Source organism: Anomaloglossus baeobatrachus, chromosome 1 (genome assembly GCF_048569485.1).
Source record: "Anomaloglossus baeobatrachus isolate aAnoBae1 chromosome 1, aAnoBae1.hap1, whole genome shotgun sequence".
Lineage (NCBI taxonomy): Eukaryota > Metazoa > Chordata > Amphibia > Anura > Aromobatidae > Anomaloglossus > Anomaloglossus baeobatrachus.
Genome location: NC_134353.1, coordinates 643,892,503 through 643,915,907, shown reverse-complemented (window position 1 = coordinate 643,915,907; position 23,405 = coordinate 643,892,503). Strand labels below are relative to the sequence as shown.

Sequence of the window (23,405 nt, the reverse complement as noted above, 5' to 3'; positions counted from 1 at the left end):
AGAGATGTGGGGGGTAGTAGTGAGGTGAATGTCGTGATGCCACCTGTGGTATGTGCCCAGGGAATCGGCTGGCGCTGCTGTCGCTGTCCTCGGGGGCTGATGGTGGTAGCAGCTATGGATGGTATCGCTCCCCACAGGTGGAGCGGGCCCCGGGAAGGGTAATGAGGGGAGTAGTAATGGAGGCAGCGGAGCGGCAGTACCGGTAATAAAGAGTCAGAGTCTATGGCTACGGTTCCAGGTTTTTTACTCACTTTTGGTGTTGTGCCACCCGCCCAGGTAATACCGGTCACTTGCTATGATGGGCTCCATCAAACCCGAGTCCACTTAGAGATCAGTCTGGTGTGGTGCTCGGTGGGTTCCCTCCTTGTAGCGCCTGTCAGTGGATCCGCTAGCTTGAAGCTACATGGGGACCCGGGTTTTCACAAGTAGTACTCTTGTCCCTATATAAAGGTGCAGCGGTTCCGATATGGGGTCCGGCTTGATGCGAGGCACCGGATCCTCTCTGGCACTGTGCTGTCAGGCGCTGTGTGGTCAGGGAAGCTTGAAACTTTCACCGTCCAGGCAGATTCTAGAAAACCAACGTGAAGTATGATCTTTCCTAGGGTCCTGCCACCCTGTGTGGCGCCGGTTCTGAGGGGAGCAGATGTACTCTCCCCACGGCAACCGTATGAACTCTTCCTCCTTCCCACTGGAGCACATGTGACGCACGTCTTCTCCGTTGCTCTGCTGCTGGAGAACTCCCTAACTGATGTGTTAGCTCCTGACTCCACCTGCAGGCTGCACCTCCCCCTTCCCAGGTCCTAGCCTAGTTGGACTGGGGCCCCTGTTTGAGGGCATCCTGTAAATGCCACTCTGTTGGCAACCCCTTTATTACCCGACCCTAGCCCAGTCCCCAGTGGGAACAGGGCAACCTGGTGTGTATTTGATTGTGTAAGTGGTGAAACCGGGACTGACCTCCTCAGGAGCCGGGTATAGCACTACACTCAATTTGGGTGCAATACTCTGTGGCGACTGAAGCCTCAGGGGCGCCACATATATATATTGATAGTACTTCAAATGGCATAGATATTTGTTCAATAGTACTAATGTCATAATAATAATAAAGATTCAATACCAGTACTAGTGACATTATAGACATTCAATAGCACTACAAATTACATATAAACATTCAATAGTACTGCCAGTGACGTGTTTTGGAGATTGTTTTAAATCACTGTGCCAGAAGACTGTTCAAACCAAGCACAGGCGCTCAGTGCATTTAAGTGCATTTCCCCCTACTTATTTTCTAACTATCTCCTCCCTTCTCAGGCTCTATAAAACCAAAGCTGTCAATCAAAAAAGGGAGGTTGAAGATAGAGATAGAAACTTTTTAACAAATTTCTACAAAGCCAAACGTTTACATACATTTTATTAGCATTTGGTACCATTGCCCTTAAACTGTATGACTTGAGTGAAATGTTTTGGATATCCTTCCACAAGCTTCTCACAATTGTTGGTAGGAATTTGGACCCATTCCTCCTTACAGAGCTGGTGTAACTGAGCCATGTTTGTAGCTCTCTTTGCTTGCACCTGACTTTTCAGCTTTGCAAATAAATTTTCAATATAATTGAGATCAGGGCTTTGTGATGGCCACTCCAAAACATCCACATAGTGAGAAAAACATGCAGATGTGTCTTTATAGATAGTGTATGTAAACTTCTGGTTTCAACTGTACATATTAAGAAAAACGTGAGTTTCTCAGTAATAACATATTGGATTGCAGACATCAAGGTTATTATTTTATTCAACTTTCTATGACACATCTCCATGTAGACAGCTTAGAAGGGTTGATCTTACCAACAGATTCCCTTTAATTAAATCTCCTTTAATACATAATTAGAATTTATCTGCCTTTCTTACTATGGAATAAAAAAATATTGAAATCTCAGTAATGATCTTCAAGTATGATGACAATGAGAAGCTTCTTAATTTTCAATTGAATGTGCCTAATTTTCAGATATCCCCCAGGCACCATGTGTTATTCTGACACCTAAGGAACATGTTTACCTAAAGGAGGAAAATGTGAGCATTACATGTTCCATTCCTGAGGAGCTTACAGCTATCAGCATCCAGTACTTCAAAAATAACCAAAAAATCCAGCCACCCAAGAAAATGTCTACATTTGTCATAACTAATTTATCACTGGAGGATACAGGAAGATACACATGTCAGTACTCTCTTAATTACTCTGGAAGACATATTTCATCGCTTAAGAGTCCACCTATCTCCATCACTGTGGAAGGTAAATACTAAGAATTTTCTTTACATCGCATAGAATAGAATACATCAGAGAAGTGTCTTGGGAATATTAAGAAAAGATTTCATGTGGTACTTGTGTTATTTCTACGATGATGATATTAAGTTTCGCATTTTTTCCCACAGAAGTCCCCCCGTCACCTGTCATTGATATGACCCCTGTTTTACCTATGTATATAAGAGGGGAGTATATCAGCATTAAATGTGAGCCACCTACTAATTTTAATGTGGTTCACATTCAATATTTCAAAGATGGCAAGAAATTCCACACATCTTCGCATAACCGATATAATATATCTACTTTATCCCTGGGAAATAAAGGACATTATTCATGTGACTACATATGTAAGCAATATGAAAGACAACTATTATCTAAAAGGAGTCAGTCTGTTTCCATCACTATAGTCGGTATGTATTTTTCTACCATTAGATGGGAGTTTTACTTGTATAATTTATGTTAGTCACCGGGGCTGGGGGAACAGGTGTTACAGTAGACTGTGTGGGCAATGTGTCATAACAATTCCACAGTGAGATATTGTTTTCAGATACATAAAAGTACCGTACCTAAATAATATACATCGTATCTATGTAGCATGTTGTAATCATATATGGCAGAATAAGTCCTTGGTCATGGTGAGACTATTGTGCCATAGTCCTTCTTAGGCTACTTTCACACCGCCGTACGGCACAATCCGGTAAAAACCGGAAAGAACGGTTCCAGCGTTTATTGCCGCCGGATCCGTTCTTTCCCCCATAAACTTGTATTAGCGCTTTTGCCGGATCCGGCGTAAATAGCTGATCTGGCGGCCGGATGGAACGTTTCTTGTCTCCGGCAAAAAAACGTATGGCGCCGGATCCAGTGCCGTGCGGTGTGAGTTTCAATGAAAGTCTATGGGCGCCGGATCCGTCATCATACGGCATATGACGGAATCCAACGACGGATCCGGTTTTATTAACTGCGCATGCTCAGTAGCAAAACTGATGCGTCAAAAAACAGAAGGAACGCATGGAAAGAACTGATGTTTTTACGCCAGATCCGTTGCATTAGTTTTTTTCACGGATTGTGCCGTACGGCAAAAAAAGGATGTGTGAAAGCAGCCTTAGTTACATCTAAGTCTAAGATAGCAGAAAAACTTTTTGAGCCTTTCATTAGTCAATAAGATCTGGGCTGATCATAAATGAAAAATCACTGTAAAGCCAGTATCATTTATTTACTTACTGTAACTAATCAACTACTGAACGCCAATAATTATGGTAAAACTACATATTTAATGTCATATTTCTGATTTACAGATATTCCACAGGCTCCATCTATCATTCTGGATCCAAAGCTTCCACTTTATATTAAGGGGGAAACGGTCAACATTACATGTTCTCTTCCTGAGGAGTCTACAGCCATATCCATAAAGTACATTAAAGATGACCGCGAAATCCACAATTCGGAGACACCTCAAAGAATGTCCTCATACATAGTATCTAATATGTCTCTGGAGAATGCAGGAAACTATAAGTGTCACTATGGGCTTAATATTTCCGGGAGGCACATTTCTTCCCATACAAGTTCTTCTGTCTCTATCATTGTGGAGGGTATGTATATCTGAACAGGTCATTGAGGATCTTTCATGCAGATGCTACATTGCAGCCATATACCCCTTCTTTTTCCATACCTATGTCTTAGTATTGATTTTTGTGCCTAATCTCAGTGGTCATCATGGAGTTCAGTTCTATGGTTTATTTCACTATCTCATAGGGTTGTGGTATGGTGTAGCCATATGTTTTTATATTGGTGCTCGTTTGATCTTTATTTATCTTATACTTTTAGTATACACTGGAGATCAAAATTAGAGAACAATGTATGATCACTTGGTACACCATGCCACTAAAACAGTGTTTTACAAAAGATCCAAAGTTTATCAACACAAAACCTTTATTTTGCCCAAAACGTGATGATCATAATTAGAGAACAACAATGACTGTAGCACAAAGAAAGATAATAAGCAAATTTTCTGAAGGTAACAATAGTCACCAATCAGTAGGAAGTGTGCAGGCCTTTGCTTTGAATGACTTCAGCACATCTGGGGCCACAGGTCATCACTAGTCTCTCACACTGCTCTGGTGTAAATTTGGTCCACTCTACTTCCAGTCTCTTCCACAGTTCTTTGACTGTTATGGGTTTCTTGGCCATAACTTTGTCACTAAGGATTTTCCAGAGGTTTTCTATTGGGTTAAGATCAGGACTCTGGGCTGGCCAGTTCATTGTTTCAATGTTTTCTGTTTCAAGTAACTGCTTTACCCGTTTTGCTGTGTGACAGAGGGCATTGTCCTGCATGAAAATAGCTGGCTGATTGAGTGATGAATGCAAGTAAGGAACCAGATGTTGGTGAAAGGTTCTGATACACACTTGTATTCACTCTGCCATGTAGCTGTATGAGAGGTCCTACTTTTGCAGTAACAAACATTCCTCAAACCATGACACTTCCTCTTCCACATTTCACTGACTTCTTAACACACTTTGGGTTCAGTCTTTACTCAGTTTGTCAACAAACATAATGTTTCCCATCAGACCTAAATAAATGAAACTTACTTTCATCACCCAAATGAACTGTGGACTACTTCTCCTCTGTCGACACAACATTGATTCTTTCTGCTAATGAGAGGTTTGTTTACTGCAGAGTGGGCCTTCAATCTAAATGCTCTTAAGCGTCGTGACACTGTATGACGAGACAGATCCTTACCCTGTTCAGTGCTGAACTGCCGAGAAATTCCAGCTGCAGTGCTGAAACGATTACCCGTGGAGACTCTCCACATTATCTTGTTCTCTCTTGCAATTGTCTTTCGAGGACGACTAGTCTTCTCAGGGGACTTGAAAGAGTGTGTGATGTTGTAAAGATGCAATATTCTCAAAATCACAGACTTGAAATGAAGTTGTCACCCCTTTGGCCTTCATCTGGACAACCTGCTGTCAGAGTGTATTAGTCACTTTGAAACGGCACACCATTTTTTCAAAGTCAGTGTAAACTGGAAAGTTAGGCTGCCAGTTGCATAGAGTTTGTTAGACAATTAAGGAAATTAGCACCAGGTGCCATATCAATAACAATAACTTGCAGGTATCTGAAAGTGTTCTCTAATTTTGATCTGTGTTCTTTTACATTTATCTCATTTACATTTTTATTATGTGTTTTTGAAAAAATTCAATTTATGAAATAAGCTTAAAATACTGCTAGTTTACTCATGTTAGGATATAATCACATAGGACTACACAATGACCTTAACATTTAGGAAACTGTGCGTTACTGTATCTCTAATTTTGATCTCCAGTGTATATTTAGTTTTCTTCAGTACTAACCTAGGCTTTATTCGTGACACTCTACCTTAGTACTATTAGAACACCCCAGTGGTTTTTTTTTTCCCTTTGCAGCCTCTCGTTGCATCTTGAGTCCATATCCTAATTGCTGTTTATGCACAAGACCTATTCTCATTACTGGTATTCTGTACCTAACTGATCCTTACAGCTTTGTTGGGTTTTATGGAAGCAGGCTTCAGTAGTGAGGTCGCATTTATATTGTGATGACCCCAATAATTTTATCTGTCTTTTAGTATAGTATATCTCTTGTAAGGATAGTCCTGGGAGTGGACCCACTGGACCGTGCACTTCCCTGCGGCGCCGCCTCAAGCGAACCCCTATACAGGGACTGTTGGGTGTAACCACAGACGGCCTAGATGCACGGAAGCCAGGATCAGCAAGAGGCACTGGATAGAGTCTTATAGATACAGGATCCTATCTGAACCAAGTGCAGGTTAACGGGATCGGGCAGAAGTCCAGAACCGAAGACTGGTGCAGGTCACGGGGATTTATCTGAGGTCCAGGAGTGGAGACTAGTGCAGGTTAATGGGATCATGCTGAAGTGTGTGCTCAGAACGGTACTCGGGATCTGCAAGCAGAGACAGAGTTACATAAAGCACAGGCATAGAGGGACCTGAACAACTGGTACAAGAGACAAGTTACAGGGACACGTTGAACAAGCACTGGCCATGGGGAATAGGAAGTCTTAAATACCCAAGGTAATTACTAGTCAAATCCCGGACAGCTGTGCTGGCCCTTTAATTCTAGGTGAGTACATGCTCGCGCCCTCTAGTGTGCATGTGTGAGGACCGCAACCCAGAAGTCAGAGCAGAGACCACAGGAGGAGAGGCAGGACGCTGGAGCGCAGGTGGCTGCAGTGAGTGTGCGGCACGGAGTCGGGACCGATGGGGAAAAGGTATGGATCGGGTTGCAGGAGAGTGGGAACCCCAGGAATTGGAGCGACGGGTGGTGGGCGGCGCGGTCGGACCGGGAGCGTGACATCTCTTAAGTCCCATGAAAATGTATATTTTTACAAACTTGCAGGACCCAATTAGAGTAATACTGTATTGCTAGTCTCTCAGGTACGCTTCTGCATCTCACCACACGTGGTGGTCTGTGGTGACTTTAAGGCAACAGAGCCAGACTGGCCATCTGGAAAATGCTACAAACTTGGCCTGTCTGGCAGTGGGCCGCATCAGCCTGTTAAAAGCTACAGCAAAGCATAGAGCCATCCTTTCCCTTCCCCACCACTTACTCCAGTAGGTCGCAGGAGTTACTTCAAGCCTGTGGCTTGTTGGAGTCTGGCACCACACAGGGATATGAGGCAGTGTGATAACATTACTGCATGGCTCTGCCTGTGCCACCCAACAGCTAGACAAGCTAGAACAAGTGACAGAGGCTGCAGTGGATAGGAAACCAAAATATAAAATCAATATTGACTGAAAAAATATATCAATATGCATAAGTACAAAAAATACAGGCAAAAAGCCAATTGGGAACTCAGACTATTATTAATCCAATAAAGAAATTGAGTTCAAAATCCATAATAATTATATACAAATTTTTATTAATCATAGAAATTCATTCAATAAATAAATTTTTTATATATAAATACATACATTTTTGGCACGGGTATATCCATATTTAATAGATTTATTACTGTATCCCCGTGTCAAAATCTCTATTTCAAATTGTTCGCTTCTTTCTCAAAAAGAGCGTCAGATGAGCAAATTATTTTGGCCTTCAAAAATTGGCCCGTTGGTATGGCTCTAATGGTCAAGTCCGGGTGAGAGGAAGATGCATGAAGCAGGGCATTTACAGATGTTTGTTTGCGAAAGATATTAGTATGAATATATCCATCCTCCTGAGCAACAATCTTAATTTCTAAAAATTCGATAGAAGACTGATGGTATTTGTACGTGAGTCTTATGTTGGAGCCGTTATGACTCAATCAGATAAAAATGAGTTAAGCTCACCACTGGTGCCCTGCCAAATCAAAAGAACATCGTCTATATAACGATACCATTCAAGCACCTGGGAAAAAGCCTGTGCACCTCCACCAAATATGCCTCTCTCCCAATATCCCATGAAGAAATTAGCATACAAAAGCACACAGGCAGCCCCCATTGTGGTGCCTTGTCTCTCTAAAAAAGCAATCTTAAAAAATAAACAAATTGTGAGTAAGAATGAATCATAACAGCTCCAACACAAGACCAACAAGGTCCCCATCCAAATTGCTGATTCTTAAAAAGAATTGAGAGGCTTCCAAACCATCATCATGGCGTATACTCGTGTATAATGACTCAACGTCCGCAACAACTAGCATGTCAGGTTCGAGATATAAACCATCTAATCTCCTGAGGACATCTGTAGTATCTCTGACATAGGAGGACAGCGTCTCTACTAATGGATGAAGATAATGTCGATAAACTTACAAATAGGATTGCAGAGCCCTCCTATGCCAGAGACAATCGGACGTCCAGGAGGATCAATAGGATCCTTGTGTATCTTCGGTAGAAGATAAAATGTAGGGATGATGAGACATTTAACACGTAGTCCTTCCCAGACCTTTTTGGTGATGATCCCTTCATCCAGTGTCTATCAAGAATCTCATGGAGAATATCAGAATAAGTCTTAATGAGACTATGGGGTAATTGAATGTAAACCTCCTTGTTCCGAAGCTATTTAAATACCTGACTCTCATATTTTGCCACCGCTACGCATGCGTGTTGGACGTCTCTGTCATCACGCATTACCGAAGGCAAATGTTTGATGACGCGCCGGGTCATGTGACGTCTGGTGGAGTTTTTCCCGGACCCGACATGTCATCTGGATTGCTGGAAGTGATGCGGTGGTGGCATGGACCGCCGATGTACATGCGCCAAGATCAGAACAGTATTGGACTCTTCACATGCATGGAGCATATAAATATCTGTAGTGTCACTAACTATGTCACGGCCCCCCGAGGAAGCCCTATGCGAAATACGGCGTTAGAGTCGGTGATTTGCAGACCAGGTGCAGGGTTACTATGGGTAAGCAAGAGGATTTTTTATGATTTAATTTTTCTACTGCTATTTACTACCTTTTGAATTGGGTGATCTGTTGGAGCTATTTGCCATATTGGGATCATGTGTTGATGAATAGCATGTCTGTTTGACATTGATAGTCTTATCCCTTGTGCTTCCCTGCCCTAACTATAGCATTTGTTTTCTGTAATTCACGTTAGTGGCCACACTTATACCTCCATATATATTAAATACCACTTTGTATGTATTTATATATAAAAAATGTATTGAATTAATTTATATGATTTAATAAAAAATTGTATATATTCATTATGGATTTGAACTCAATTTATTTATTGTATTAAGGAAACCAAGATGTGTTGATTTATTTTTTTATCATGAGCCCAGAGAGTCTGGGAGACTGTAGTCGCATCATGCATTGTATCAGGAGGATGTACTGTGGCGCATCATACTGTGTATATAAGGGATTGGACTGTATATAGTGAAGCTATGGGGCATTATACTGTGTATTGGGGGCTATCGTGTATGATACTAAATCTATAAGGGACTATTGGGGCATTATATGCTGTGTTGGGGTTATGGGAATATTATACTGTGTATAGTGTACTAAGGGCCATCATATCTCGTATAAGGGGCTATGGTCACCATCATACTACATGTAAGGGTTATGGAGACTAAAAGGGAAAGGTTCCAGCTTCTGCTTAAAATTCCTCTTTATTGTAGTATATTAAGATTCATCCCAGAATACGCATGGTGGATACAAAATGAACAAATCTAAATATTTCAAATGCTATGTGGTGTTATTCATCAAAGCTGGTCCAGATGTATTGTAAGGAAATCTTACATTTTATAGGGGAATGTACTGTGGGGGCATAATTCTGGGTATAGGGGTCTAAGCGACATGTTACTGTAAATAAGTGACTATTGTGGCATTATACTGTTTATAGGGGCTAAGGGGGCATTATACTGTGTGTAGGAGACTACAGGCCATCATATTGTATTTAAGAGGCTATGACCATCATCATACTATGTGTGAATGACATCTTATATTCTATGGAGAAATGTACTGTGTGGTCATCATACTGTATCGTAGCACAGGGTCATGTGATGACGCCTGCAGCTATGAAGTTTCACTTTCGTTTTCCCTCGGCCGCGAGCAGAGAGAAACAGAAAGTGACTGAATCTGCTGTTTACAGCTGTATAGCTGTGATCAGCAGATAGATAAGAGCGATCGGATTGCTGATCGCTATAGCCCCCTAGGGGGACTAGTAAAATAAAAAAAAAAGTAAAAAAAAAAGTTTTAAAAAAAACCAAAAAAAAAAACCTAAAAGTTCAAATCACCCCACTTTCCCCCCATTGAAAATTAAAGGGTTAAAAAATAAATAAATGTACACATATTTGGTATCGCCGCGTTCAGAAATGCCCGATCTATCAAAATATAAAATCAATTAATCTGATTGGTAAACAGCGTAGTGGCAAAAAAATTGCAAACGCCAAAATTACGTTTTTTGGTCGCCGCAAGTTTTACGCAAAATGCAATAACAGGCGATCAAAACGTAGCATCTGCGCAAAAATGGTACCATTAGAAACGACAGCTCGAGACGCAAAAAATAAGCCATCACTGAGCCAAAGATCCCAAAAAATAAGAACGCTACGTGTTTCGGAAAATGGCGCAAAACGTGCACCACTTTTATTGGACAAACTTGTGACATTTTTTTAACCCCTTAGATACAAGTAAACCTATACATATTTGGTGTCTAAAAACTCGCACCGACCTCAGGCCTCATACCCACACATCAGTTTTACCATATAGTGAACACCGTGAATAAAACATCCCAAAAACTATTGTGCCATCACACTTTTTTTGCAATTTTTCCGCATTTGGAATTTTTTTGCTGTTTTCCAGTACACCATATGGTAAAACTTATGGTTTCATTTAAAAGTACAACTTGTCCCACAAAAAACAAGCCCTCATATGGCAAGATTGACGGAAAAATAAAAAAGTTACGGCTCTCGGACGAAGGGGAGCAAAAAACAAAAACGCAAAAACGGAAAGTGCCCCGGGGCTGAAGGGGTTAAACATTTCTTGTAGCCATCTATAAGCTTCTTGCACTTCTCAGCTGGTATTTTCTCCCACTCTTCCTTTGCAATTTCACCGCACCCCAAAGATTTTCAATGGGCTTGAGATCAGGACTCATTGCTGGACATTTTAAAATACTTAATTTTTTTACTTCTTAACCCTTGAACGCATACCTGGGGCCTCGCAGGCCTGCGAGGTTACTTGTTTTCTATTGTAGATTTCTATAATTGCGCGTTCTAGGTTAATAACATTGCGCACTGTTAAAACTGGGATACCAAGGTCTTTGGAGATGGCCTTATACCCTATGGAAGTCTTTTGTTTGCTAATAATAGCAGTTTTGATGTCCTCGGGCAGCTCGTTTTCTTCGCCATTGTAAAAAAAGCAACAGGGCCTACCATGTGGCTTTTTAACCCCTTAACGACCGCGGGCAGTAAAATTACGTCCTAAATGTCATAATGTTACTGCCCGCGGTCCTCCGGCAGCAGCATGCCGCGATCGGCGCACATCTCAGCTGATTTTCACAGCTGAGATGTGTGCCTGCTAGGCACGAGCAGAATCGTTATCTGCTCGTGCCGTTTAACCCCTTAAATGGCGCTGTCAATACGTGACAGCGCCATTATAAGCGCGATCGCGGTAAACTTTTACTTACCGCCCGATACCGGAAGTCACGTGACGCGATCGCGTGACTTCCAATAGTTGTCATGGTAGCACAGGGTCATGTGATGACTCCTGTACTACACATGACTTGCTTTCACTTTCGCTGTGCCAGCGGCACAGCAAAAGAGAAAGAGAGCGTATCTGCTGTTTACAGCTGTGTAGCTGTGATCAGCAGATACTGCAGAGCGATCGGATTGCTGATCGCAATAGCCCCCTAGGGGGACTAGTAAAATAAAAAAAAAAGTTAAAAAAAGTTTTAAAAAATTAAAAAAAAACCTAAAAGTTCAAATCACCCCCCATTCGCCCCATTGAAAATTAAAGGGTTAAAAAAATAAAAAATATACACACTTTTGGTATCGCCACGTTAAGAAACGCTCGATCTATCAAAATATAAAATCAATTAATCTGGTCAGTATATGGCGTAGCGGCAAAAAAATTCCAAACGCCAAAACGACGTTTTTTTGTCGCCACAACTTTTGCGCAAAATGCAATAAGAGGCGATCAAAATGTAGCATCTGCGCAAAAATGGTACCGTTAAAAACATCAGCTCGAGACGCAAAAAATAAGCCATCACTGAGCCATAGATCCCGAAAAATGAGAACGCTACGGGTCACGGAATATGGCGTAAAACGTGCGCCACTTTTTTCGGACAAACTTCCGATTTTTTTTTAACCCCTTATATAAAAGTAAACCTATACATGTTTGGTGTCTACGAACTCGCACTGACCTGAGGCATCACACCCACACATCAGTTTTACCATATAGTGAACACAGTGAATAAAATATCTCAAAAACCATAGTGCTATCGCACTTTTTTTGCAATTTTTCTGCATTTGGAATTTTTTTGCCATTTTCCAGTACACTATATGGTAAAACTGATGGTTTCATTTAAAAGTACAGCTCGTTCCGCAAAACATGAGCCCTCACATGACTATATTGACTGAAAAATAAAAAAGTTACGTCTTTCAGAAAAAGAATGGCGAAAAAAAAAAACGGAACGCGAAAAATCAGCCGGTCGTGAAGGGGTTAAAACACTGAAGTCATCATTCATTGGCTAATTCATGTAACATGGGCACTGACAATTTATCAGAAGTGATTCTCATTTGTGATTCGCCACAGGCGAGTCAAAATGTGTTTTCATGCTAATTTAATGAAAAGGTGCCAAATCCAGTGTCACAGCAAGATTTAGGTTTTTCTATTTTTCAATTTCATTGTTTTTTGTTGTAAATTATTGTTTATCATTTGCTCTTTTGTATTTAACACGAGTGCTCTATACAAAAAAGCTGTTTCACTTAATTCATTTTTTCAGGAGATTTTCCACATTATGTACTTAAACATCATGGGTGCCAATAATGAGGAGCAGGACTATTTACACTGTGTGCAGAATTATTAGGCAAGTTGTATTTTAAAGGATTTTTTTCTTATTGATAAACAACTATGTTCTCAATCAACGCAAAAGACTCATAAATATCAAAGCTTAATATTTTTGGAAGTTGGAGTGGTTTTTTTTTTAGATTTGGCTATCTTAGGAGGATATCTGTCTGTGCAGGTAACTATTACTGTGCAGAATTATTAGTCAACTTAATAAAAACCAAATATCTTCCCATCTCACTTGTTTTTTCCCCAGGTAAACCAATATAACTGCACAAAATTTAGAAATAAACATTTCTGACATGCAAACACAAAACCCCCAAAAATTAGTGACCAATATAGCCACCTTCTTTATGATGACACTCAACAGCCTACCCTCCATAGATTCTGTCAGTTGCTTGATCTGTTTACGATCAACATTACGTGCAGCAGCCACCACAGCCTCCCAGACAGTGTTCCGAGAGGTGTACTGTTTTCCCTCCCTGTAGATCTCAAATTTTATGAGGGACCACAGGTTCTCTATGGGGTTCAGATCAGGTGAACAAGAGGCCCATGTCATTGTTTTTTTTCTTCTTTTAGACCTTTACTGGCCAGCCACGCTGTGGAGTAGTTGGATGCATTTGATGGAGCATTGTCCTGCATGAAAATCATGTTTTTATTGAATGATACTGACTTCTTCCTGTACCACTGCTTGAGGAAATTGTCTTCCAGAAACTGGCAGTAGGTTTGGGAGTTGAGCTTCACTCCATCCGCAACCCGAAAAGGTCCCGCAAGTTCAGCTTTGATGATACCAGCCCATACCAGTACCCCACCTCCACCTTGCTGGCATCTGAGTCGGAGTGGAGCTCTCTGCCCTTTACTGATCCAGCCTCTGGCCCATCCATCTGGCCCATCAAGAGTCACTCTCATTTCATCAGTCCATAAAACCTTTGAAAAAATCAGTCTTAAGATATTTCTTGGCACAGTCTTGACGTTTTATCTTATGTGTCTTGTTTAAAGGTGGTCGTTTTTCAGCCTTCCTTACCTTGGTCATGTTCCTAAGAATGGCACACCTTGTGCTTTTTGATACTCCAGTAACGTTGCAGCTCTGAAATATGGCCAAACTGGTGGCAAATGGCATCTTGGCGGCTTCACACTTGATTATCCTCAATTCATGGGCAGTTATTTTGCGCCTTTTTTGCCCAACACGCTTCTTGCGACCCCGTTTGGCAATTTCAAGACTGCTGCATCCCTCTGCAAGACATATCACAATTGTGGACTTTTCAGAGCCCGTTAAATCTCTCTTCTGACCCATTTTGCCAAAGGAAAGGAAGTTGCCTAATAATTAAGCACACCTTATATAGGGTGTTGATGTCATTACACCACACCCCTCCTCATTACAGAGATGCACATCACCTGTTTTACTTAATTGGTAGTTGGCTCTCAAGCCTATACAGCTTGAGGTAGGACAACATGTATAAAAAGTATCATGTGATCAAAATACTCATTTGCCTAATAATTCTGCACACAGTGTATAGGAGAATATGGAGCATCATAATATGTGTGGGTGCTATGGGAAATTACACTGTGTATAGATGGTTATGGGGAATCATACTGTGTATTGGGGAATATGGGCCATCATACTTTAAATAAACAGCTTTGGTGATCATCATACTATGTGAGGGAACATCATACTCTGTATATGACACTATGTGCCCATCATACTGTGTATATGGGAGCTATGGTCACCATCCTGCTGTGTGTGTAGGGGGGGGGCTGGGGTACCATCGTACTGTGCATATAGGCCAATAAACTGTGTATAAGATATTGTAGGGGGTCATAATTTTTTCTACATGGGACATCAGCATCATACTGTAAGTGGGATAATGTAGAGGCTATCATATTGTGCATAGGAGGCTGTGGAGCATCATACTGTGTATGGGGCTATGAGCCATCAAACGGTGTATAAGGGGGCTATAGCCACCTTCATATTGTGTATGGGGGGGCTGTGGGCCATCATACTCTGTGAGGGGAGCTATGGGGCTATCATACTGTGGATGGATGGCTGTAGAGAGGATAGTATAGAGAGTTGGCAGTATAGAGAGGTGATACTGTAAAGAGAGGGACAGAATAGAGAGGGGGACACATTGAAGATGGGGACAGACTAGAGAGTCAGAACAAGATATTTGGTGGACACTGAAGAGAGGGGAACCATGAATTTCATAAGAAGGGAAAAAGTGGAGGTAATAGTTTAAAAGTGGAGCCTGTTATCATAGTTCATTAGGGCAGACAGTGTGGAGGATATAGTTCACAAAAGTGGACAGTGTGGAAAATATTGTTCATAAGGGGAGAAAGTGTGAAAGCTAAAATTCATAAGATAGGATGATGGTGGCGGTTATAGTTCATAAGGAAAAATGCTGTGGCAGTTATAGATCCTAACGGATGCTGGTGTTTTATAGTCCATAAAGGTAAACGGTACTGGAGGCAATATTTTATAGAAGTGGTCATTGTTGAGGCTATGTACTATAAGATGGACAGTATAGGTGCCATATTTTATGTAGGAAGCATAGTCAAGGGCAATTATTATTCAGGGGTATAATGTGGCCAGATATTTTCATTCAGGAGCATTATAATGACACTGTTATTTTTAAGGCCACCATTTTGAAATATGCTGGAGAAGACCGGAGCATGCGGAACTTAGCAGAGACAAGATCTGGTTGTACAAAATCCCCATGGAGTCTGGACCAGATGGAGACAAAAGGGATGAGAATGACGCCAATCAGAGATGATGAATATTTATGATATTGCCTGCATCTAATCAGTACTGTGGTTCCTGTGATTGCTGTCTGATTTTGGCTGGTAACAACAACTAGTATTTCTTTACCATTGTTATGGACTTACTAGGAGTTGTATGTTCACGTGATACCAATGTATATTGTGGGGGCTGATCTGACATTGCAATTAATTGCTATACTAAGCTTGATCCTGTATTCATTTAGTGATGTTTGTGCTTGTGATGTACTTATGTACTAATGATGTTTCTGGTGCGGTATTCCTGTACTAATGATGGTTTTGGGGATGCAGTCATGTACTTATGATGGTTCTGGTGCTGTATTCATGTACTGATGATGACTCTGGTGCTGCATTCACGTACTGACAGTAGTTCAGGTGATGTGATCATGGACTGATCGTGGTTCTGGTGATGCATTAATTCCCTCATGGTAGTTCTGGTGCTGTATTAATTTGCTTATGGTGATTCTGGTGTTGTATTTCTATACTGATGGTGGTTATGGTGCTGTATTCCTTCATGGGAGATGTTAATTTGTTTCATGTACAGCAATACATTGGTATTCGAGTCCACTAAGTGGACAGAACAATAATGAATGAATACCATAAAAGTAAAACAAAAAATAATAATGCAATTGCTTCAATCCAATGCAGGTTCATTGCGGGAAGGGATACCATTTCTATTTTCGCCTCAGACAGCAGAACAGAAAGAATCAGCCCTAGTCTGGAGACTATTCGATATCAGTTGTTCTGAGCTTATACTGAGGCATTTTGGCTCGTTGTAAACGACACATCTTAGGGGCACTTTGCACACTACGACATCGCAGCTGCAATGTCGGTGGGGTCAAATCGAAAGTGACGCACATCCGGCGTCGCAGTCGATATCGTAGTGTATAAATCCTTTTTGATACGATTAAGAAGCGCAAAAACGTCCAAATCGTATCATCGGTGTAGCGTCGGTCATTTCCATAATTTCGGAAGGACCGATGTTACGATGTTGTTCCTCATTCCTGCGGCAGCACACATCGCTGTGTGTGAAGCCGCAGGAGCGTGGAACATCACCTTACCTGCATCCTGCGGCTCACGCCGGCTATGCGGAAGGACGGAGGTGGGCGGGATGTTTACGTCCCGCTCAGCTCCGCCCCTCCGCTTCTATTGGCTGCCTGCCGTGTGACGTCGCTATGACGCTGCACGACCCGCCCCCTTAATAAGGAGGCGGGTCGCCGGCCAGAGCGACGTCGCAGGGCAGGTGAGTGCATGTGAAGCTGCCGTAGCGATAATGTTCGCTACGGCAGCTATCACCATGATATCGCAGCTGCGACGGGGGCGGGGACTATCGCGCTCAGCATTGCAGCATCAGCTTGCAATGTCGTAGTGTGCAAAGTGCCCCTTAGAACTGTAGGTACAACATATCCATCCTTATGCCTTTATAAAATACCATACCCTGGAAATATTTTTCCCATCAGGAATGCTTTTAAGAGAAAATACCTTTATAATACTGAACATCTGGTAGTGCATGTCATAATTGTTTATTCTTTATATCAAATCCAAATGGGAACAGAAAACACTGCATGAGTAACGCATTATAGAAGTCTTTGTATTGGGCCTTAGTTTATAAATTATCATTGGAATCTATTATTTTTTTTATTTCAGATCCACTGATTACTCCTATTCTTAAGAAGGCTCCAGATCTCCAAATTTATACAGTAGGAGAAAACCTAGTTTTAACATGCCAGGGGTTTGCAAGTGAAAGTTACAAAATATATAAAGACGGTCAGTTGCTGCAGAACGATTTCTCTCATATAATTCCAAAATTACAGCTAAACAACAATGGAAACTATACCTGTACATATAATTTTAATAAAAAGGGACGCCACTTGGAATCATCCAGAAGCCAAAGTGTTAACATTTATGTAATTGGTAAGTTTTTCAACATAGGTTTTATGAATTATGATCACTTATTATATTAATGTTTTCTTTTCTTACACACCTTAACTTATCCACAAAGTATTTTTTATCAATGATTTATTAGCCTATAGCCTGGCAACACTTGTTTGTTGTTGCAAACTTGGTTCTTTTAACATATGTATGTAGTAAGCTTCATTGTCTTTGACAGTGACTTGTATCTGATACTGTACACATGCAGTCTGTGTTTCCAACCTTTACTTTATCTGTGTATTATGTCAGTCGTAGCTTTGGAACTGCTAAATTAGGAGTGTTTTGGATGAACCTTGGAGTTGGGCCATATGGGCGTCTACTTTCTCCAGTGCCTCCTCTTTCAGCCATCTTCGTCCTCCATCTGAAGCCTGTGTGCATGACACGTCCTACATCAAACACACGCGCCGGTCCCACGCAGGCGCACTACAATACTTTGATCTACCCCTCAAATATCCAAACACATTACCGCTCGCGAGAAGTTAAGTGCTGCCGTAAAGCACAACTCAGAGTGACGTCACTGACCCTTCGAGAACTCAGATCCAAGCTCCTGCAGGGTCACTGCTGAGAGATAGAGAGAGAGAGATAAAAAAAGGAAAGATGGATAGATAGACAGGCAGACCGATGTAAAACACATAATGTCCCACCTCCCTGCTTATTCTAAGCTGGCACTCATTAGGGACTTTCATGTGGCACTAAAGGGTGCCTAGCCTTTGTTTAGCCAAAAAAAATAAGTAATTAAAAAAAAAAGTGACGTGGGGCCCCCCCCCCATTTTTGATGGCCAGCTAGGATAAGGCAGATGGCTGCAGCCTCTAGACCACAGCTGGAGGCTTTACCTTGGTTGGGGATCCAATTTGGAGGGCCCCCAGGCTCTTTTTTTATAACTATTTATAAATAAATAATAAAAAAAATGGGGTTCCCCTCAAATTGGTTCAGCAGCCAAGGTAAAGCGGACAGCTGTGGTCTGGTATTCTTAGTGTGAAGCTGGTGTTGTTGTGTCGGTGCATTACCTTCAGGGACTCCACGTGGAGTGAACAGTCTGGTCACTGGTAAGATGTCTTCTTAGGATTGTCATGACGCCACTCTCCGGCTACTTGCCTCCTTTGAACTATGGGCCCTCTCTTCGCTACGTGGCTGTGGACTCTGTGGTGGTATGGTGTGGGCTTTAAGGGCCCCACACCGGCAGGTTTGGCAGAAGAAAGGTGAATCTATCTCTGCACTGGGACCTGTTACCCTTGCAGGCCTGGTACCTCCCTGGTAGTCCCCTTACTCTGCCACCCCTTTGCTCTCTCTAGCCTTGGGTGGATTTCGGGTGGCACTACCAGGTGACCGATCTTCCCCGTCAGTAGTCACTGCTCGGACGCTGTCAGCTTGTGACAGACTCCAGGGTCTGCTGCATGTGTCTGCTCTCCCTGAGCTACACTCACTAACTGGCTCACTGCTCCTCCTCTCCTGTTTTTGCCTATGCAACCACGCAACCAGGCTCTCCACCACACCCCTTAAGTGGACATGGAGGCCACGCCCCCTCCTGGAAGCTCTCAGGAGTCCTCCCAAAGGTACATGTGTGAGACCTGATTACTATGCACCTGTGTAGTCACACCTCAGTCAGCCTTCTGGATTACCTGTATTGTACTGCCCCCAGCATGGGTGCAGTACTCAGTGGTGCCTGACCTGGTCAGGGGCGCCACATCAGGATGGGAAGGTCCATAGTTATTGGCCCTTCCCAGCCTAAAAATAGCAGGCTGCAGCCACCCTGAAGTGGCGCATCCATTAGATGCGCCAATCCTGGCACTTCGCCCCAGCTCATCCTGTGCCCTGGTGTGGTGACAAACTGGGTCACAGCAGCAGTGTACGTGCAGCCAGTGCAGCTCCACAGCAGTTCTCACTCAACACAGGAAGCTGAGCTGACAGCCGCACTCTGCGCATGCGCATACCATGTGTTGTGAAGGAAGAGGGACGCGGGGGATAAACGCTGCAAAAAGGTAAAAACACCGGAAAACACCAGGGGGTTATGGGGGGGGGACTTAGCTGGAACTGGGGAGGAGTTTTCTGTCGCATGTGTCATGGCACATGCAACAGAAATTAGAGGAAGAGTGCAGGTGGTGCGTTAGTGTGCGTCCTGTCATCTTGGATGGATCGGGAGGGGGCAGAAATGCAGTGAGGCACCTTCTACAGGCTGTGCCCATACTGTTTCTGCCTTTTCCCATCCATTTCAGCCTCTTCCTTAGTCACCAGAGCTCACCGATGGATCCAACATGAAATTATTCTGGTTTCCCATAGACTTACATTGGTGGTCGAATATTCGCGAATACTCGAATAGCGGCGAGGTAGTCGTTGGATATTTGGCAAAGCGAATAATAGGATATTCGATCATCCGTAATCATTATCCATTTGTAGAAGCCATCCTCTTTTCAACTTCAGCTTTTTTTACAGATGGAGTTATGTTTGCATCAAGAATTTGTTGAAATTTCATTGACTCCATTCTTCCCTCTACCTGTGAAATGCTCCCTGTGCCATTGGCTACAACACAACCCCAAAGCATGATTGATCCACCCTCATGCTTTAATGGTTGGAGACATATTCCTTTCCTGAAATTCTGTTTCCTTTTTTCTCCACATATACCTTTTATGATTGTGACCAAAAAGTTTTATTTTAACCTCATTGATCCACAGGACTTATTTCCAAAATGTATCCGGGTTGTTTAGATTATCGTTTTCTGCATTTTATGGTGACAATGCAGGAGATTTTTTCTTCTGATAACTCTACCATGAAGGCTATTGTAGCTCCCCTGACTGTATCAGGGTGCTACAGGGAACTGCATCCTGTTTACGAGGGTACAGGACCCAACCTCATGGTTCCAGGTTCCCAATAATCGGTGTCACACCATCAGCACTACAAATCCCAACCACACCTCACATCAAACCTGTCAGACACACCAGTGGAATGGTCAAGCTGGAGTAGGGTCACCCACCTAGGGGTCAGGCAGACTGGTGGGAGGGAGGAGGTGGGGAGAACAGTGTCAGCTCTCAGCGTGAGAGGAGCTGGAGTGGTAGCTCCTGGGGAGCTGAAGAGGGAGAGTTGAGAGTAGCCCTCAAAGAGTGAGGAGCTGGGAGTAGTAGCTCCCAGGGAGCGAGGCAAAGGTTGGGTCGCAGACGGTGGTCCGGGACCACAGGAGTCGGGGACCGGTGGTAGTGACATTGGAAAGGGTGTGAAACATAATCTAGGAGGACTGTCAGAACCAGAACCCCAAAAGAACTGACCGGTACCAAGCACGGCAGGGTACAGGACCGTAGGTCGGGAGCAGGTTTATCCGTCCTGATAATTAACCTTCGAGGGAGAGTATCTTCATGAACTTCCCTAAGAGCTCAGAGATTGTAGGCATCAGCACAATGCGGGGGATAGGGTTCTCCATAAAAAGCAGCCCAATTGAAATCCCAACTGCCAGACATAAAGAGAACAGCTGCCCTACACACAGGTAGCGGAGCCCCAACAGCTTCATGCCAAGGGGCCACAACAGACAACTAAAATTGTGCACGGAGGCAGAGTCCGGACTATCAAGTGACACCGGTGGGAGCGGACACCTGGACGGGCTCCCTTGTAGAGACTGTGATGCACAGAGACTTTGGTTTATCCTCAGTGTGAGTGTCTGCTTTATAATCCTCATCCAGCACCACGACTACCCACAGTGAGTAACCTGATCCCCCCTGCACCCTGCGCTCCCAAACATCCCACCCAAAATCCCCACAAGGCTGGGGCCTTCCCTACCTGCGGAGACTCTGACACCTGGCTAATCCCCACCATCTGCTCCGGTACTCCTTCCAGCAGCAGCGGTACTCCCATTACCACAACCCGCAGGTGGCATCACAAACTTCTCCCCTGTAAATATCCCCTTTACAAGGATCGGAGTGTTAAAAGAGCCCGGGTCCGGACCCCTCGAGCCACGACCACCCCGGATTCAAGCACCCCGGTCTGCGCCGGGGCGGCACACTATATTTGTGCAGGTGTCTCTGACCAGTAGAACAATGTGTCACAATTCCAGAGTCTGCTAATTCTTCCTGAAGGTCTTTTGCAGTTAACATGGGTTCCGATTTCCCCTTCTAGCAATTCTACAACCAGCTCTCACCAAAATTTTGCTTGGTCTTCCACACCTTATCTTGTCCACCTCTGTTCCTGTTATCTGCCATTTTCTTAATTACATTTTGAACAGAGGAAAGGGAAACTTGAAAATGCATTACTATCTTCTTACTGCCTTTCCTGCTTTATGGGCCTTCACCATTTTCAGACTGCTAGCAGCTGCTTTGAAGAACCCATGGCTGCTGTTTTTTGGCACAAGGTTAAGGAGGGTGGGTTTTTTAGAAAGCTGTGGAATTTGCATCACCTGGCCTTTCCTAACGATGATAGAGAACAAGCCCTAACAGGCTGATTAAGGTCACAAACCTTGGTCAAAGTTATCTGAGCACACAAATCTCCAGAGGTGCCCAATCTTTTGCATTGACCCATTTTCCTTTTGGTAATTTTTAAAATTTAAAAAATGACTTTTTAAAGTGAGGAGTGAAGAAATATGAGGGAAATGTGCTATCTTTATGCCTTTTAGAAATCATTTCATTTTCAACTTGCTTACCTGTTCACAATAACAGTAATTTTGACCAGAAGTGCTCAACTTTTGTATGACTGTATTCACACCCTAAAGTCAGTACTTTGTAGAACTTCTTTTTGCAGCAATTATAGCTGGAAGTTGCTTTGGATAAGTCTTTATGGTCTATTTACATCTTGTCACTGGGATTTTTGCCCATTTCTCAAGAGAAACCACTCCAGCTCCTTCAAGTTAGATGGTTTCCTCTGGTGAACAGCAATCTTCCTGTCTGACCACAGATTCTCAATTGGATTAAGATCTTGAATTTGACTATTTGACACAAACACATTTGCACATTTCCCTTTAAACCACTCAAGTGTTGCTTTAGCAGTGTGACTTAGTTGCATTTTCTTGTTGTAAGGTGAACCTCCATCCCAGACTCATGACCATTGAGGAAGGATTCTGCTGTCGTAATGCCTGTGTTACCCCACCATTAAATCACTTGTAAATAGAGATGAGCGATGTTCGAGGTTCGCCAATTTTATGTTAGAGTGATTTTGGGGGGTGTTCGAGTCGTTCGCCGAACTCGAACGATTTGCGAAAAGTTTGGCAGTTCGAGTTATTTTCGAGAACGGTTCGAGCACCAAAGCGTGGCTTTTCACAGTAAGTATGTGTGCACCTTTCGTATCTGCATACGTCCTGCATCCCCAGCACAATCCCTCTCTCTTTCTTACTCACCGATCACGGGCGTCTCGCTGCACGGCTGTCACAAATCTCCAGCGGCATTTCCTCTTTTGAAAATGGCTGCCGCTTCATTATTCAGTTAGTTAGTCCGTGCTTTCCCCGCCCACTGACGCCCATGATTGGTTGCAGTCAGACACGCCCCCACGATGAGTGACAGCTGTCTCACTGCAACCAATCACAGCCGCCAGCGGGCGGGTCTATATTGTGCAGTAAAATAAATAAATAAATAAATAATAAACAAACAAAAAAATGCGGTTCCCCTCATATTTGATACCAGCCAGGATAAAGCCACACGGCTGGAGGCTGGTATTGTCAGGATGGGGTGCGCCACATTGTGGGGAGCCCACCACCCTAACAATATCAGCAGGCAGCCACCCGGAATTGCCGCATCCATTAGATGCGACAGTCCCGGGACTCTACACAGCTCATCCAGAATTGCCCTGGTGCAGTGGCAATCGGGGTAGTAAGGAGTTAATCATGGCAGGTGTCTCCCCGAGATGCCTTCCATGATTAAACTGTAAGTGAAAGTAAAGAAACACACACAGCGAAAAATCCTTTATTTGGAATAAAAGACAAAAAACACCTCATTTACCTCTTTATTAATCCCCAAACGA

The 23,405-nt window shown here is 43.0% G+C and overlaps 1 protein-coding gene across 1 annotated transcript in view; it reads left to right on the top strand.

Annotated features, from left to right (window-relative positions):
- The window catches only part of LOC142244574 (platelet endothelial cell adhesion molecule-like), a 108,880-nt gene that overhangs the window by 46,457 nt on the left and 39,018 nt on the right, over window positions 1-23,405 (top strand). Inside the window, exons 7-10 of the mRNA XM_075316862.1 lie at window positions 1,997-2,281; window positions 2,422-2,703; window positions 3,589-3,882; window positions 17,192-17,458. Coding sequence (XP_075172977.1) covers window positions 1,997-2,281; window positions 2,422-2,703; window positions 3,589-3,882; window positions 17,192-17,458 — 1,128 coding nt within the window. The remainder of the gene's footprint in view (window positions 1-1,996; window positions 2,282-2,421; window positions 2,704-3,588; window positions 3,883-17,191; window positions 17,459-23,405) is intronic.